This window comes from Macaca thibetana, chromosome 13 (assembly GCF_024542745.1).
Source record: "Macaca thibetana thibetana isolate TM-01 chromosome 13, ASM2454274v1, whole genome shotgun sequence".
NCBI lineage: Eukaryota > Metazoa > Chordata > Mammalia > Primates > Cercopithecidae > Macaca > Macaca thibetana.
In genome coordinates, this window is record NC_065590.1 from 20,920,305 (window position 1) to 20,935,391 (window position 15,087).

Sequence of the window (15,087 nt, forward strand, 5' to 3'; positions counted from 1 at the left end):
GGATGGAGAGTTCTGGGCTGATGATGCCATGAGATCCCTCTTAGAGTATCCACAGCAAGGCCCAGAGCCCACCCACCCCCACGCCTACAGAGTCCCCCACAGCAGTTGTCGGCTCACCCTGCTCAGAGGACACGGGCCAAGGGAGGAGGCAGAATTACCTGGCTCCCACTCCCGACAGACTGCCCAGCTGCCAGGAAAGTAAAAGGATCTGCCTTGTGCTCATCCCACAAGGATTTTTAAACTTTGGTGGAACAGACTTTGGCATTTTCGCAAGGTCCCATATGCCCCCAAAACATTCCACCCCACCCACCCTAAGCCAGACCCGGTTCCAGCAAGCATGAAAAAACATGAAGAGCACTGGCCTGGGAGCCCGAGGGCCTGACTCTACTACTGGCCAGTCAGGTGACCTTAGGCAGATCCATAAGCTTACAGGACCTCAGTTTCCTCACCAGTAAAATGGGCATCAGAACACCTGCTACCTCAGAATGAGATCGCAGGGGCAAATGAGGGAAAAGTTCCTAAAGAAGCAACGCCGAGAACCCACCAGAAAATGCAGGAAAGGCCTCGAAGCCCTCCATGCTCTTGCTTCTGTGCCAACTCCTGCCCACCCTTCAGACCCAGCCCAAGACGCCCTCCTGGAAGCCCACCAAGACTCCTGAGCCCATAGAGCTCCAACAGCACCACATCCACTACACACAGAAGAGCACCAGATTCCAGTGAAATTATCATCTGATCGTCTCGTGTCACTGAGTGCTGGATTCCCGACGTGAAGCCACTCTACCCAGAGCTGTTCAATGTCCTTCCCAAAGTCTATCTAAATAGGTCCTTTAAAATCCCAACCTCCGCCGGGCGCGGTGGCTCAAGCCTGTAATCCCAGCACTTTGGGAGGCCGAGACGGGTGGATCATGATGTCAGGAGATCGAGACCATCCTGGCTAACACGGTGAAACCCCGTCTCTACTAAAAAATACAAAAACTAGCCGGGCGAGGTGGCGGGCGCCTGTAGTCCCAGCTACTCGGGAGGCTGAGGCAGGAGAATGGCGTGAACCCGGGAGGCGGAGCTTGCAGTGAGCTGAGATCCGGCCACTGCACTGCAGCCTGGGTGACAGAGCGAGACTCCGTCTCAAAAAAAAAAAAAAAAAAAAAAAAAAATCCCAACCTCCTGCACTGCCACCAGGCTGGACCCTGAGAACCTGGGTCTTGGTCGTTAGGAGCTATGGCCCCAGGGCCAGACAGGCCTGAGTGCAGATCCTGGTCACTCTGTGGGCTTGAGCAATCTGCGTCACCTCTCTGTAAGTGTCTTCATCTGTAAAATGGGAAGACAGCACAACGGACACCCCACAGCAGGCTCAGGTAAGGCCTCACTCAGTGCAGTGAGGCTCCACAGCAGCCACCCTGGTGACTGCGGACATGAAGGAACAGGAGGAAGGCCTCTGTCACCCTTACCTACCTGCATGGAGCCCCCAGTGCAAGCAGGCCTGTCCCTCGTTGCCCGAGGGGATGGTGCACAGGTGCTTTGCACTCCCCATGCCCTCCTTGCACCCTGTGGGGTTTCAGAGTGACGGAGGTGCTGAGAGCACCATTCCCATGCTCCCTCCAGGGCAACCCTGACTTCATTTGATAAGGACCCCCTGGGAGGCTCCAGGGGCAGCAGGGGAGGTAGCCTGGGTCCCAGTTGCTTGGCATGTACCTCCGTGGAGAGGACCACGGCAGAAACCGGGGCCCCGCACTGCCTTCCATTGCTGCCATCTTCCATCAACACTGAGGAGCTTTGAGGGGAGAGAGGAAATCCACACGCACACCACATGCCCCAAGGGTGGGCACAGCTTGTGAGACAGAAGGTCCTGCCACTCTGGCCCCTTCCCTCACCACCCCACAAGGGTCCCTTTCACCCCTCCCACCTGGCAGGGAGTCCCTTTCACCCCTCCCACCTGGCAGGGAGCAGCCCCACTCCCGGGCCAGGCCAGCTGTGCACACATGGCCTTCCATGAGGCGGTGGGGAGGGCTCTGGTGCAGCTGTGCTGGTGGCATGTGCTATGGCCTGACCATCTGCCCCACACCACCCAGCCTAGACCAGACCAGAGGGCTTCTCTCTCTCTCACCTGCACCTCCCCACCTGCAGCCCTGCAGCCACCCTCCCTGCTCCCTTCCTGGTTGAGAGGACTGTGGATTATGACACAGTAGGAGCCTGTCTGGCTTCCTCATGCTGAGGGTAGACGGCTCCAGGACATTAGACAGGCTGAGGAGCAGAGCTGTTAGGAGTCGGGGCCCTGGGAGTCCAACCCAAACTCCACAGTAACAGTGGCCCACAACTACGCAGGCTGCCACCGTACATGGCCACGAAGCACTGCCACCCTGGAGTCTGGCAAACGGTGTGCCAAGGTAGCGTGTAGCACAAAACCCACAAGGCCACGTGCAGTGGCAACAGACCGGGACAACTTACATAAGCTCTCTAAAACTCAGTCACCATCTGAGAAACAGAGCAGGAGGTGCGATAACAGTATCTATTTCATTAAATGAACTAATACACATAACAAGCTTAGCACTACGCCTGGTACAAAGTAAGAATGAGCTAAATGCTAGTTTCTGTGACAGTTATTAAAATAATTAAAGAATTCTTATTGCTTCATCTGTCAAGAGCCTTGCCCAGCCCTGAGGACCTTGGAGATGCTTAAGAAATGTTCACTGCTCTGGCTGTGCACAATGGCTCATGCCTGTAATCCTAGCACTTTGGGAGACCGAGGTGGGTGGACCACCTGAGCTCAGGAGTTCGAGGCCAGCCTGGGCAACATGGTGAAACCCCATCCCTACTAAAATACAAAAAATTACCCAGGTATGGTGGTGTGCGCCTGTAATCCCAGCTACTCGGGAGGCTGAGGCGGAAGAATCACGTGAACCAGCCTGGGCAACAGAGAGAGACTCTGTCAAGAAAGAAAGAGGGAAAGAGAGAAGGAAGGAAGGGAGGGAGGGAGGGAGGGAGGGAGGGAGGGAAGGAAGGAAGGAAGGAAGGAAGGAAGGAAGGAAGGAAGGAAGGAAGGAAGGAAGGAAGGAAGGAAGGAAGGAAGGAAGGAAGGAAGGAAGGAAGGAAGGAAGGAAATGTTCACTGCTCTTATAGGCCTCCTTCCTTTCCTCACTTGCTCTTGCTTTTCTCAACACTGTGGATGAGGTCAGCAATATTACCATTTTACAACTTCAGCAACTGAGGCCCAGAAAGGGTCAGTGACTTGTCCACAGCCACACAGAAGGCATGCAGGGGAGGACAACTCAATGCCTGGCCTCCAGTTTCCCAGGTCAGTGCTTCCTTCATGGTACCAGGAAGCTACTCAGGAGAATGAAGCCCCAGGCCAGAGCCACAATCCCAGAACCCATCTTGGTGCCACACTGGCCAAGGCCCCATTTCAGGCAGAGCTGATCTGCCTTTCCCATTTCCAAGGACCCATTTCAGTCAGGCCCGAGCCTAGCTCCAGAGCTGCAGCTTGTCTGGATTGGGCGAGGGGGTGAGGAATACATTTTACCCAGAAGACTGAGGCCCAGAGGAGGAAGGGGTTCCTCCAGAACACAGGTCTTCCTCTACCAAATAGGTGCCATGGTGGTGAGGGGGACATGGTGGGTGCGGCCTTGGCCCCTGGCTCTATGACCAGAAACATCCTGGCTGTATTTCTTTCCTTCCCAGCTAACAGGCAGGTGCCATTATGGCCTGGCAGCCTTTCTAGGGAAGGGGCAGAATGGCTGGGGCAAGGAGGAAACAAACAGGAACAGGCACTTCTGTGACCGTGCATTTGTGTGTGCTCTTGAGCACGTGTAAGGAGCATGTGTGTGTGTACCTGCCTGTGTGTTTGCATTGCATACACACTCTCTCCCTGAGAGGGCATGGGTGTGCCTTCTGCTTAGATACACTGAACTTGCCCGTTTTATAGAGAACATCCCACGGTAATGGGGGAAGTAAAAGGAGACCAGGATGAACAATCTCATCTCAAAGGGTCTGCCAAGTGTGCACCCTGCCTTGATTGTTAACAAACATCACAGGCTGGGGGTTGGGGGGTGATACGTGATGCTGATAAAGATGGCACTGTGGGAGGCATTTGGCCAGGAGGGCATTCCAGAAACTGCTGTCATCTTCCCTAACCCACTAAGCGATCTTGGACAAGTCTCTTTCCATCTCTGGGCCTCAGTGTTCCATACTATAAAATGAGTTAATCCAATTTTGACAGGGATGTTGTTTAGATCAAATGAGATGGAATTGATTGTTGAACGAAGTAAAAGCCAGCGGGCACATAAGATGTAACAGAGCACTCAGATGAGTATTCTCTCAGCATACAGAGGGGCAATAGAGGGGCAGAAGGGCCGAGAACCTGCAGTCAAAGCCCCTAGGTGCCAGCCCTGACCTGCTACTCAACAGCTCTGAGGCTCTGGGCACGTGCCTCCCCAGTCTAGGAGAGGCTTCCCTAGTGGCAAGGTGGGCAGGTGGACAGGTATCTCTCTGCCCTTCTGTAATCCTTCTGTCCTGGGGAGTGGGTTGCAGGATCCCCCACACACCGCCACCTCTACCCAGCGATGCAGACACAGAGCTGCTGGCTCAGGGTGGGAGTGACTGCTCCACTGGGCTGGTCTGTGACAGCCACTCGTCCCCCACGGCCACCCAATCTCACTCACCACTTTCCCCAAGCCCAAGCAAGACACTTTGGCTCAAAAGTCATATGGCCTCTTTCCTCCAGGGATTCAATTTCCTTTCCATGGATGGACACAGGCACTACTGCCCCACCCCACCCCAACCCCCAGGAGGAAGAGGAGAGTGATCCAAAAAGAAGATCATGGTTTCTGAAATGTTTTGTTGCTGGCTAAAGACCAGAGAAGTTGAGCAACATTCCTGGAGTCACACAGCAAGTCAGCTGCAGAGCATGCAAAGAAAAAGGAAAAAAAAAAAAAAAAAACACCCTTCAAACCAGCCACATCTACCCTAACCCTTCCCCACGCCCTGTGTAGGGGTGGGAGAGAACTCACCACCTCCTTCCTACAGCTCCTTCTCGCTGAGAAAATAAGAAGCCTAGAAGCCCAAGCAACTGTCCCTCCCCATCACAGGTAATTCTTGGGTTAAGTATTCTTCCACTACCCGCGCAGGGGCACTGTCTGGTGAGGGCAGCCCGCACCAGCTCCAAACTAAAAAGTCCCCAACTCACCCCAGAACTAGGCTCTGAAGATGCCCCAGAGGGAATCCCCCAACTAGGCAGTCCCCTCAGCAGAGCTGCCTGCTTCACCACGGGTGAAAGGAAGGGATCTCCTAGAAAGACTCCCACCAGCCCATTCCTGAGCCCACCCCTGGGGAGAGGGCACAGGCTTGTAGTGCGGGTTCTTGAGGATGCCAGGGCAAGGAGTGCACAGCCCGCAAGCAACCTGAGTGTTCGGGGCATCACTGCTGGGTCCCGAAGAGGGGCTGACAAGCGCCCCCGGACTGTCCCACCACCAACGGGGGGCCAAGACCCTGACCATGCCAAATGCCTGGAGAAGGCTCCCCCTCTTCCTGCCCTGACCAAGACAGATGCCCACATGTCCCCTCTCCACTCCGCACCGCGCCCAGGGGACTCCGGCAGGCAAATACTCGCTGCCATAAAAGTGAACTATAGAGGCTGAAGTCAGACGCGCAGACAGCGTTACCCGAGGCGGGGGTTGAGGGTGGGGGGTGCTCGGGCCAGAGATATCCAACTTTTATAGCCACTTTGAAAACTATGATCCATACCAACGCTGTGGCAAAGTCACTGCCCCAGGACTGCCCACACCTGTCTGGGCACCACTGTCGGACCGGGTGGGGCAGCCTGCGCTTTAAACACACCTCTATCCCGCCTGGGCCACTCGCCCACCCATTCCCTCAGTCGTCCCCGGGTGCAGTGAGGGCGTGCAGCGGGAGCGGGTACCTGCTTCCTGAGCGCCTCGAAGGCTGCGCTGATGGTGTGCACCCTCGTCCGCTCCCTGGCGTTAGCCAGGAGCCTCCGGGTCTGCTGCAGGGCTTTGATCTCGGAGGAGGCGGCAGTCGCTTCTCCCGGTCGTTTCCTAGGCGACGCGGAGGAATCCTGGTGGTTATTGTAAATTACGTGTGAAATTGACGAGTAGGAACTTTCCCCCGGGCGCGTTGGGGGCGCTGGGCGCACAGTGGACTCCGGGGGCGCTTGCGGCGCTGGGGGCGCTGACGGCGCGGGGCGCGCGGGCGGTGCGCACAGCAAGATGCGAGGACGCAGACCCGGCTCCCGGAAAGGCTGTGCCTCTGGGCCCCCAGGAGCCTGGCTCTGGGGCGCAGGAGGCGGCGGCGGCGGCGGCGGCGGCGGCGGCGGCGGCGGCGGCGGCGGCGTGGGGAGTCCTGGCCCCACTGCGCCCAGGGCGAAGCCGCGTTTCCGCGCGTCGGAGACCTGGGGCACCCGGGAGCCCCCGCGCTCCCGGGCCGTGTCCGCGCCCCCTCTTGGGGGAACGGCCGGGGCCACTGGGGCTGGCACCGGCACCGGGACCGGGACCGGCTGCAGCCGATGGGTCCTGTCCCGCAGCCCGTTGGTGGCGACTGCGCGGGGCTCGGGCGCTTCCAAGTCCAATCGGAAAGTTTTATAGCCGTTCGCGCGCCGCGCCGGCTCCTTGCCTTTCCGCTTGAGCTTCTTGAGGCCGTTCAGCTCCTTCACGCACACGGTCTTCCACGGCCCGTCCTCGAGGACCGGGATGTGCTTCATGGCGCGGGCGGCGCGCGAGGCAGGAGCGTGGGGCTGCCCGGGCCGCCGCCGCGCTCAGCGCCGAGGAGTCTCTGGCTCTCCCCCTTCGCCCGCCCTCCCCTCCCTCTCCTCTCCCTTTCTCCCCCTCGCCCGGGGCAGCTGCGCCGCCGGCTTCGCGAAGCCGCCGGGCTGTCCGTTCCCGGAGCGCTCAGAGTGTCATCTGAAGTCGCTGCCGCCTTGCCAGCATTTCTGGAGAACGCCCGCTGCGCTCCATCTGTGTTTGTTTAGCCTCAGTTTACACAGAAGCCCAGTTCGCGAGATCAGTCAGCGCCGCCGCCCGGAGAGGAGGCAGCTCCCGCCGCCACCGCCTCCCCAGCCCCGGCCGCCCGAGCCGCGAGCGCCTTTAAAGAAACAGGAAGCATTTTTCAAAACAGCTGGGCCGCCGGCCGCCTCCTTTGTCCGCGTGCTCCCTACCTCCCCCCACCCCCATCCCCTTGGCCCAGAACCTGCCTCCTCGGCTCTCCCTCCCCGCCCCTACTCAAGTCGGGGGCGCTTCTATGTTCCCAGAGGACAGTCCGCTTCTTCACAACAGCCCCGAGCACGTGATTTATGGGCCCCCCGGCCCTTCCCCAAATCACAGCGGGGCCTTCTCTCCCTGGCCTTGCAGGCCTCTCGGTGACGGTGACGCAGCTCCGACCTTGCCCACCCGGCACCTTCCCGCCACTCCCTCCGCCCCAACTCTCCGAGAGACAGAAAACGCCGGGAGCTGGGACTTCTGCTGCGGGCCGATGGGGAAGGGGAGACTCCGGAGTTGCCCGGCGACCCGCACCCACCAGGCACGGCAACCCAGTCCACTCTCACTTGCTGGAGCGGGGAAGCAAGAGGAGCAGAGGGCTTAAGACAGGGAAACTGAGTCTCCGAAAGTTCCAAAGTCACAGAGGCAGAGGAGGGTGGAAGCTTCGGTTTAGGCAGACCTAACGTCTGCGAGCCTCTGCAGTCACCTCATTCCAGGCGCCCTGCTAAGCCGGGATTTACTCATCTATGAAATGAGAAATTCGGACAACATCAACGCCTAAATCATAGCATTGCTCTGAGGAATTAAAGCACTAGGCACATAGGAAGGGGTCGTCAAATGGTAGCTGTCATTATTATTATTATTTATCGAGGCAAAACAGTTACTTGAGGCAGATTTCCTGGGCCCAAACCCCAGCTCTGCCACTCACTGCATGACCTTGGGAAAGTGACTTAACCACTCTGTGCCTCACTTTCCTTACCTGTAAAACGAAGGTTATAATCGTACCTGCCTCCCCAGGCGGTGTGAAGAGCGTGTATTCACAAGGCACTCAGAGCAGTGCCTGGCACCAGGCGAGAGCTTTGCTGGTGCCCACGGTTATTGGCAAGGCACAGAGGTCGACCCCCCAGACCCTCAGTCCTCTCTGTGCCATTCCACTGGAGATTCTGGAAAGAAGGGGTCAAACTAGTAGGCCCTCGCCAGAGGACCACCTCCCAGCCACTCCCTTCGGAGGCTCAGAAGAGGGCTTCACTCCTTGCTGGTCCCTTACTCTGTGGCTGTTGCTCCTTAAGGAAAGTGGGCACTAAAAGCCAGCAAAGTGGTTAGGGAGAAGGTGAACTGTCGACCCTGGCCTTGAACTCCGATGGAAACACAAGGGCTCACACAGTGCTTCTCTCCTCCATGGGAGAATGCCTAGGGGTTGAGGAGGCAGATGGCATGCAGGGTGCTGGGAGTTGGGATGGGGATCTGGGCAAAGCTTCGGAGGCAGGAGCATGGAGCTGGGGCTGGCAGTCCTGGTTGGGCCTTGGCTTTTCAACTGTGGAGGCCCGTGACCAAGAGCAAGACGTTTCCTCCCACTTTTCTGTCTTTGAGGATATTTCTGTCCGGCCAACCTTCTCAGGGTAGCTGGGAAAGGACAAAGAGATCATGAATGTCAAAGGACTTTGACATAAGGCTTCAAACATAGACACACACACACACACACACACACACACACACTCTGAGGCACGTGGTTTTCTGACTGTAGTAAATGCAAATCTCATTTTGCTACCAAGGTGGGTGCCAGTATCATAAAGCATGTGCTCCCACAGACACCCTCTTCCCTGGACACCTGCATATTCCTGCACCTTATCTAAAGTCCTGGTTTTTGCTCCCAGCTCTCCCCCACAGCTCCCCTTTGCAAAGCACACTCTTCCTCACCCTTCCATGACCAGCTCCAGTCCCCCTCCTCCTGCGAACCTTCCCTGCTCACTACAGTCTCCAGTTGCTCTTGCTGGCATCTGCGCATGCTTGCTCAAAAGTCCTGCTGCAACTTAGCCTCCACTGCAGCCCTGTTGGAACTCCTGGGCTTGTGCGTTCCTCAAAGGTGCACTCTTGCCTTCCTCCCTGTCTCTAAGGGCTGGTGCTCAGGAAGCCTCTGATAAGGACAAGCAGTCCTCGTGCCCTTTACGGTCCTGTCTGGAGACCCAGTCCTCCTGTGCATCCAGCCAGTCAGCGGCAGAGATGGAGGAAAAGCGACACTCCTCCTCCAGGGCTGCTCAGGCACTCTCTGAGCTTCAGTATCTTCCTCTGTAAAACGGGAGTAATGATACCATGCCTCACAGGGCTGCAAGGACTCAAAGACGCTGCATGTGCAGCATGTGGCATGATGCCTAGAGTCTGGGAAATGGTGACCTGGGGCATCCTGGGTTAGCCAGCTGCTCAGGCCCCCTTGCATCCCAGACTTGGGTGTAGTTGAAGACTGGAGTGCCCATGGCTAGTTAGGGGGTGTGAGAAGTCTCTAGCAGGACTGAATTTTGTCCTTAAAGAGGCCAAGCTGTGTCTGGGAAAATCACATCTTGGCTGAATACCAAGGGATCCACTCATACTGATCCTGAGCCCTGTGCCAACTTCCCCCAAAAAGGTCACTGAGATCCCCTGGGGCAGGAGGAGGAGAAGGGATTGGATAGGAATGATCAGGCATGCAGGGTGGAGGTAGAGCAGGGCTCCAAGCCGGGCTACAGGCTCCCAGACAGGCTTTTTCTCCCCAACATGCTGCCTCTCCCGCTGGCCAAATGCCAGGGCCCCAGAGTTGGCAACAGCCAAGCCCAGAGGGATCTTCACCTTGTCACATACCAGGTGTGTGACCTTGAGCCGCTCCCTGACTTCTCTGAGCCTCTGTTCACTATCTGAGCATCATCTCTTGAGTCTCGAGATGGAATGGTGTGTGTGGGAACAGGCGGTGAATTGTAAAGAGGCCAATTGACGTGGAGTCCCCGCTATTGCCACTGTCAGCCTGCCAGGTTGCAGACCTTCCAAGTCCAGGCTGGCTACCCACGCCCCACCAGCCTAAGGGTCAAACCTGTCTTCCAAGGGCTCTTGCTTCTGCCTTCTTCAGCCTTGCTGGAAATTGGGGCAGAGACCAGCTGGGCAGCACCCCCTGGTGGTATCACACTATTGGGACTGCACACAACACTGCGGTCTCCCCATGAGGAACTTGTGCCCATTGTGGTGGCCCTGTAATGACAGTAATGTGGATTTCAGGAATTCATAGACTTTCCAGGATAAAAAGTCTCCCAAGGATCCAGGTGGCCCTACTCACACCTTTGGATGGGACAACGCAGACGACACCCTATGGCCTTCATTAAAAACATCACCCACTGAATTAACCGTTTGAGGTGACCCTGGGATCAAGTGATGTTGTCACTGGAAGATTCCATACCCCTTGGATGGCAGGTCTAGGGAAAAGTAATAAAGATAAAAAGGGAAGGCAAGGCAAGAGCTTAGGGGTCAGGCCACTGGGAGCAGATGCTAGAAAGCCAGGCAATCGTAATTCTTTAATACTGCCATGCAAGGAGCGCATACGAACTCTATCTCACTAATCTTTATCATCACCCAGGGAAGTAAACCCACTTTATAGATAAGAAGATTAAGGCTCCTAGTGGGGAAAAAAAAATCTTGCCAACAGAAAGAACGGTCGTGGGATTTGAACCCAGGCCAACTGACCCCAAAAGCCAAGCTCTGAACCACTGTGTCCGCTGCCTCCTGAGAGCTCAGCGACTAGCATCTGGGAGGTGATAACTGGGCCATCTATGGGGCTGGCCTGTGTCAGCCAGCTCTTCCTGCTGTGCTGCCAGCCTGGTGGGCTTCTTGCTGTCCACCTCTCAGCTGCAGCCACTGGCCTCCCTTGGTCCAGCACAATGCCCTTCTAGCTCCTTCTAGTCAGGGTCAGATGACAAGGGCATATAGAGCCCAGATCTTGGTATCCAGGCACTGGGGCCCTCCCTCCTTGCCAGTGGAACATGCCCAGCATTTCCTTGGTGCACACACCACCCGAGTGCAGACAGGACAGCCCTGCAGGGTGGCAGCCAGTGATTAGCTGCTTCTTGGCCGGATGGGATGGAACCTTGGATGCTTGCTACATGAAGCTCTGCATTCCTAAATCTGGAGTCCCTATTTATGGCTGTTCAGATTGTTCCAAAGTAGGTGTGGCACCCATAAGAGAAAGGGAGGAAGAGTGGAAATTAGACTGCCAGGAGGAAACTCTCCTGGTGGAAACAGACACAGTATGAATGGTGCCCCCCTGGGGTGGTACTCACAGCAGCACCAGAAAGCGCCACCCAGGGGAATAAGAAGAATCCAGAGCTTCTTCCCACCTCCCATTCACAGTGCTAGCGCTGCCACCATTAACCAGCAGGACATTGGATCCAGAGGACAGTGATGAGGCATCCAGGCAGGAGCTCTTTCAGACTCTCCTGCAATCTTCCTTCTACCTTCCTCTATTCAAATGGCCATCTCAATTATGGAAAACTGAGTCTTTGGGGCTGGGCAGATGCCAGATAAGGACACTCTCTCCCTGAGACCTGCTGTGTGCACCATCTCAGCACATGCGCTGTATACCTTCAAACCCATGTGCAGAGGGCAGTGCCCAGCGGGTAGGGTTTAGTCCTGACTCTTGGTCACAGTGGAAGGGGAGAGTGGGGAGGGGAAAAGGTCACAAGGGTTGTCAACAAAAATCAGGAGGAGCCTGGCATGACAGATCTCCACACCACTGGTCAGGTATCCTATCATGTCATTTCTCTGCTTAAAACCTCCCCTTAAATTCTTTTGCTCGGATGTGTTAATGGCTGCTATGAATTCCTTCCCTCCCTGTATGCATGGAGAGATGGACTCTGTCCCTCCATTGCCGTGAACCTGGGCTAGCCTGTGGCTGCTCTGACTAATGGAGCCCTGCAGAAGTGCTGCTGTGCTTTATGGAGACTGGCTGTTTCGGCTTCCTGCCGGTTGGAAGCCTTTAGTTGCTAAGGGAGAAGTCCAGGTGGGTTCTACTGAAGAGAGAGGCCACATAGAAAGCAACACAGCGCCAGACATATGAGTGAAGAAGGCGCTCAGCAGAACCTTATGGGTGCCTCCAGCCCCAGCCTCTAGCTGGCTGCAGCCCCATGGGAGAACCCACTAAAGAACCACCTGGCTGAGCCCAGTCAACTCACAGAACCATGAAAAAGAATATTAAAGGGTTGTGTTAAGCCACTCCAGTTTGGGGTAGTTTCTTATACAGAAATAGAGAACTGGAACATTTGAGTAGGAGCAAAAGTTGACATCTGGTCCCCCATTTCCTCTCTAACCTCATCCCCCAACCTAGCCCATACACTCTGCTCTCACCACACAGGGCTCCCTACCATTCCTCGAATCTACCCAGCAGGCTCCCACCTCAGGGCCTTTGCACTGGCTGTTTACTATGTCTGAAATGCCCTTGGCTCAGGTAGCCTCAGGGTTCGCTCCCTCACCCCTTTCTGGTGTTTCTATGTCCCCTTCTCAGTAAGGCTGCCCCTAATCACCCTCTATGAAGTTTGTACCCTTCCTCTTCAGTATTTTCTGCCTCTTCCTTGTTTCATTTTCAATGGCATTTACTATCATCTACCATACTGTAGATATCACTGGTTGCTTGGTTTCTGTTTCCCACACACTAGAAAGTCAGTTCCATGAGGGCAGGGATTTTTGCCTGACTTGTTTACTGCTATATCCCAGCTGGTAGAACAATCAATAAGTACTTACTGAGTGAATGAAGGCCCACTCCTCTGTGCAGACCAAGACCTGCTCAGCTATTCAGTCAGCTGCTTTGACCAGAAAAAAACAGTGGATCCAGAGACAGAGTTGGTCATGTCAAAGGCACAGCTGCCCTGACTGCCAAGAACTCGTGGTTGTCTTGAATCCACAGTCTTTTCTCTGGCATTGGGTTCCCCCACCTGATCAATTGAGTTGAGAACAATGGATTCAAGTCAACAGTCATTTTTTTTTTTTTTTTTTTTTTTTTTTTGAGATGGAGTTTAACTCTGTTGCTCAGGCTGGAGTGCAGTGGCACAATCTCAGCTCACTGCAACCTCTGCCTCCCGGGTTCAAGTGATTCTCCTGCCTCAGCCTCCCCAGTAGCTGGGATTACAGGCGTCTGCCACCACATCCAGCTAATTTTTGTATTTATAGTAGAGACGGGGTTTCACTGTGTTGGCCAGGCTGGTCCAGAATTCCTGACCTTGTGATCCACCCGCCTCGGCCTCCCAAAGTGCTGGGATTACAAGCGTGAGCCACCACGCCCGGCTAACAGTCATTCTTACATTGGACAGATCTTGAGCTGAGCCGGGTACTGTAATGGGACTGGTTAGAAAGGTAAGTTTGGTGACCAGGCATGGTGGCTCAATCCTGTAATCCCAGCACTTTGGGAGGCTGAGGCAGGTGGATCCCTTGAGGCCAGGAGTCTGAGACCAGCCTGGCCAACATGGCAAAACCCCATCTCTACCAAAAATACAAAAAATTAGCCAGTTGTGGTGGCACGCAACCTATAATCTCAGCTACTTGGAAGTCTGAGGCAGGAGAATCGCTTGAACCTGAGAGGCGGAGGTTGCAGTGAGCCGAGATCACACCATTGTCCTCCATCCTGGGCGACAAAGCAAGACTCCATCTCAAAAAAAAAAAAAAAAAGATAAGTTTGGTGAAGTTTCCGCCACCAAAAGCTCACATCCCGCGAAGAGACCATCCCCATCCCTTCCTTTATCCACCATAACCCTTCACTACCCTCTGTAGAGCATCTGCTTAGGCTGGGGTTATGCAGCAGTGAACAGAGAAAACCTCTACCCTGTGGAGCTGACATTCTAGTAAGAGGAGACACAGTCCCCACCTCAAGGAGCTCCAAGTCCAGTAGGAAAGAAAATCCAAATCTGAAGCAGTACAACTAAGGAAAAAGTTGTGGGAATTCAGAGTGTAGCCAAACAGCTCTGGGGGACTTCCTGGAAGAAAAGGCATTTGAACCAGGCTGGAAAGATGGTGGGATTTGGCCAGGCAGACCACCTTCCTGAGAAATGCCTATGGCTTGCTTCCTCTCCTCCTCCAAACTTTTGCCCTTATGTCACTTGGTCACTGAGGCCTCCCCTCACCACCCATTTCCAGCTGGAACCACCAGCCATTTCACCTTATGACATGCTCTATGCTTTACTTGTACAGCATGTTTGTTTTGTGTCCCCACTTGAAGGAGAGCGGAAGTGGCAGGTAGGAGCAGTGCTTGGATGTGGGCAGAGCCCAGTGACGTTCCCACTGGCAGGTGACATGACAGTGTCCTGACCATCGAGGGTCTGCTAGGGACGATTTCAGCCTCAAGGAGCCCTGCCTAAGGAAGAAACATGGTCGACCCCAGAGGATAAGCACGCTGCCCTGGAGCAGCCAAGTCTCCAGGCTCTCAGCTTCCTCTGCCTGGCATCTGACTTGTCCCTGCCTTCTCTTGCTCCTCTTCCCTCCCCCTGACATGCTACTGTCCCCCAGATTCCTCATTCTGAAGGCTCTGATGGATGCAGGAAGAAGGCTAGGGTCCCTGCTGGTGCTCTGCTCCTCTCCTGTGCCCTATGAGATTCTGTTTCTGCAAAACAATATTATTCATCATATTAACCTGTTTGTTAATGTGAATTTTGATCGCTTTTGTAGTTTGGCTTGTATTTATTTATTAATTTGTTTTGGGCTTACAGTTATATAGAAATTAAAAGCATAAAGCACAAGAGCATAATTCAGATCTTAAGGCTCTGGGACTATGTGTTTCCTTTTGGGACAAGGGCATATGTTACTCAAGTTCAAGAAGCTCTGGGTTGGACACTATCTGAGCTTTCTGCAGCTCTGACTTGGTGGTCTGGAAGTTGAGAGATGCATTCTCTTCCCAGCATCTGCCTCCCCTGTCCCCGACCTCCCCCAACCCCCCACCGCAAGCCTCAGCCTCTTCATCTGTAAATGGAGGCCTCTTCATCTGTAAAAGGGAGGGGGAGGTGGAACGCACAGATCTCAAGCTCTTCCCATCCCTAGTGTCTTAGGATTTGTCTTAACCCTCTTAAAAACCCCAGAGCACAGCAGTGGGGAAAAGTGAAACATTCACCCG

At 55.0% G+C, this 15,087-nt stretch overlaps 2 protein-coding genes across 3 annotated transcripts in view; both read right to left on the minus strand.

Annotated features, from left to right (window-relative positions):
• ATOH8 (atonal bHLH transcription factor 8) overlaps positions 1–7,178 on the minus strand; it is a 34,751-nt gene extending 27,573 nt beyond the window's left edge. The window contains exon 1 of the mRNA XM_050753101.1: positions 5,909–7,178. Within this exon, the coding sequence (XP_050609058.1) occupies positions 5,909–6,706 (798 nt within the window). The 5' untranslated portion in view covers positions 6,707–7,178. The remainder of the gene's footprint in view (positions 1–5,908) is intronic.
• The window catches only part of MRPL35 (mitochondrial ribosomal protein L35), a 536,751-nt gene that overhangs the window by 442,761 nt on the left and 78,903 nt on the right, over positions 1–15,087 (minus strand). The window lies entirely within an intron of this gene.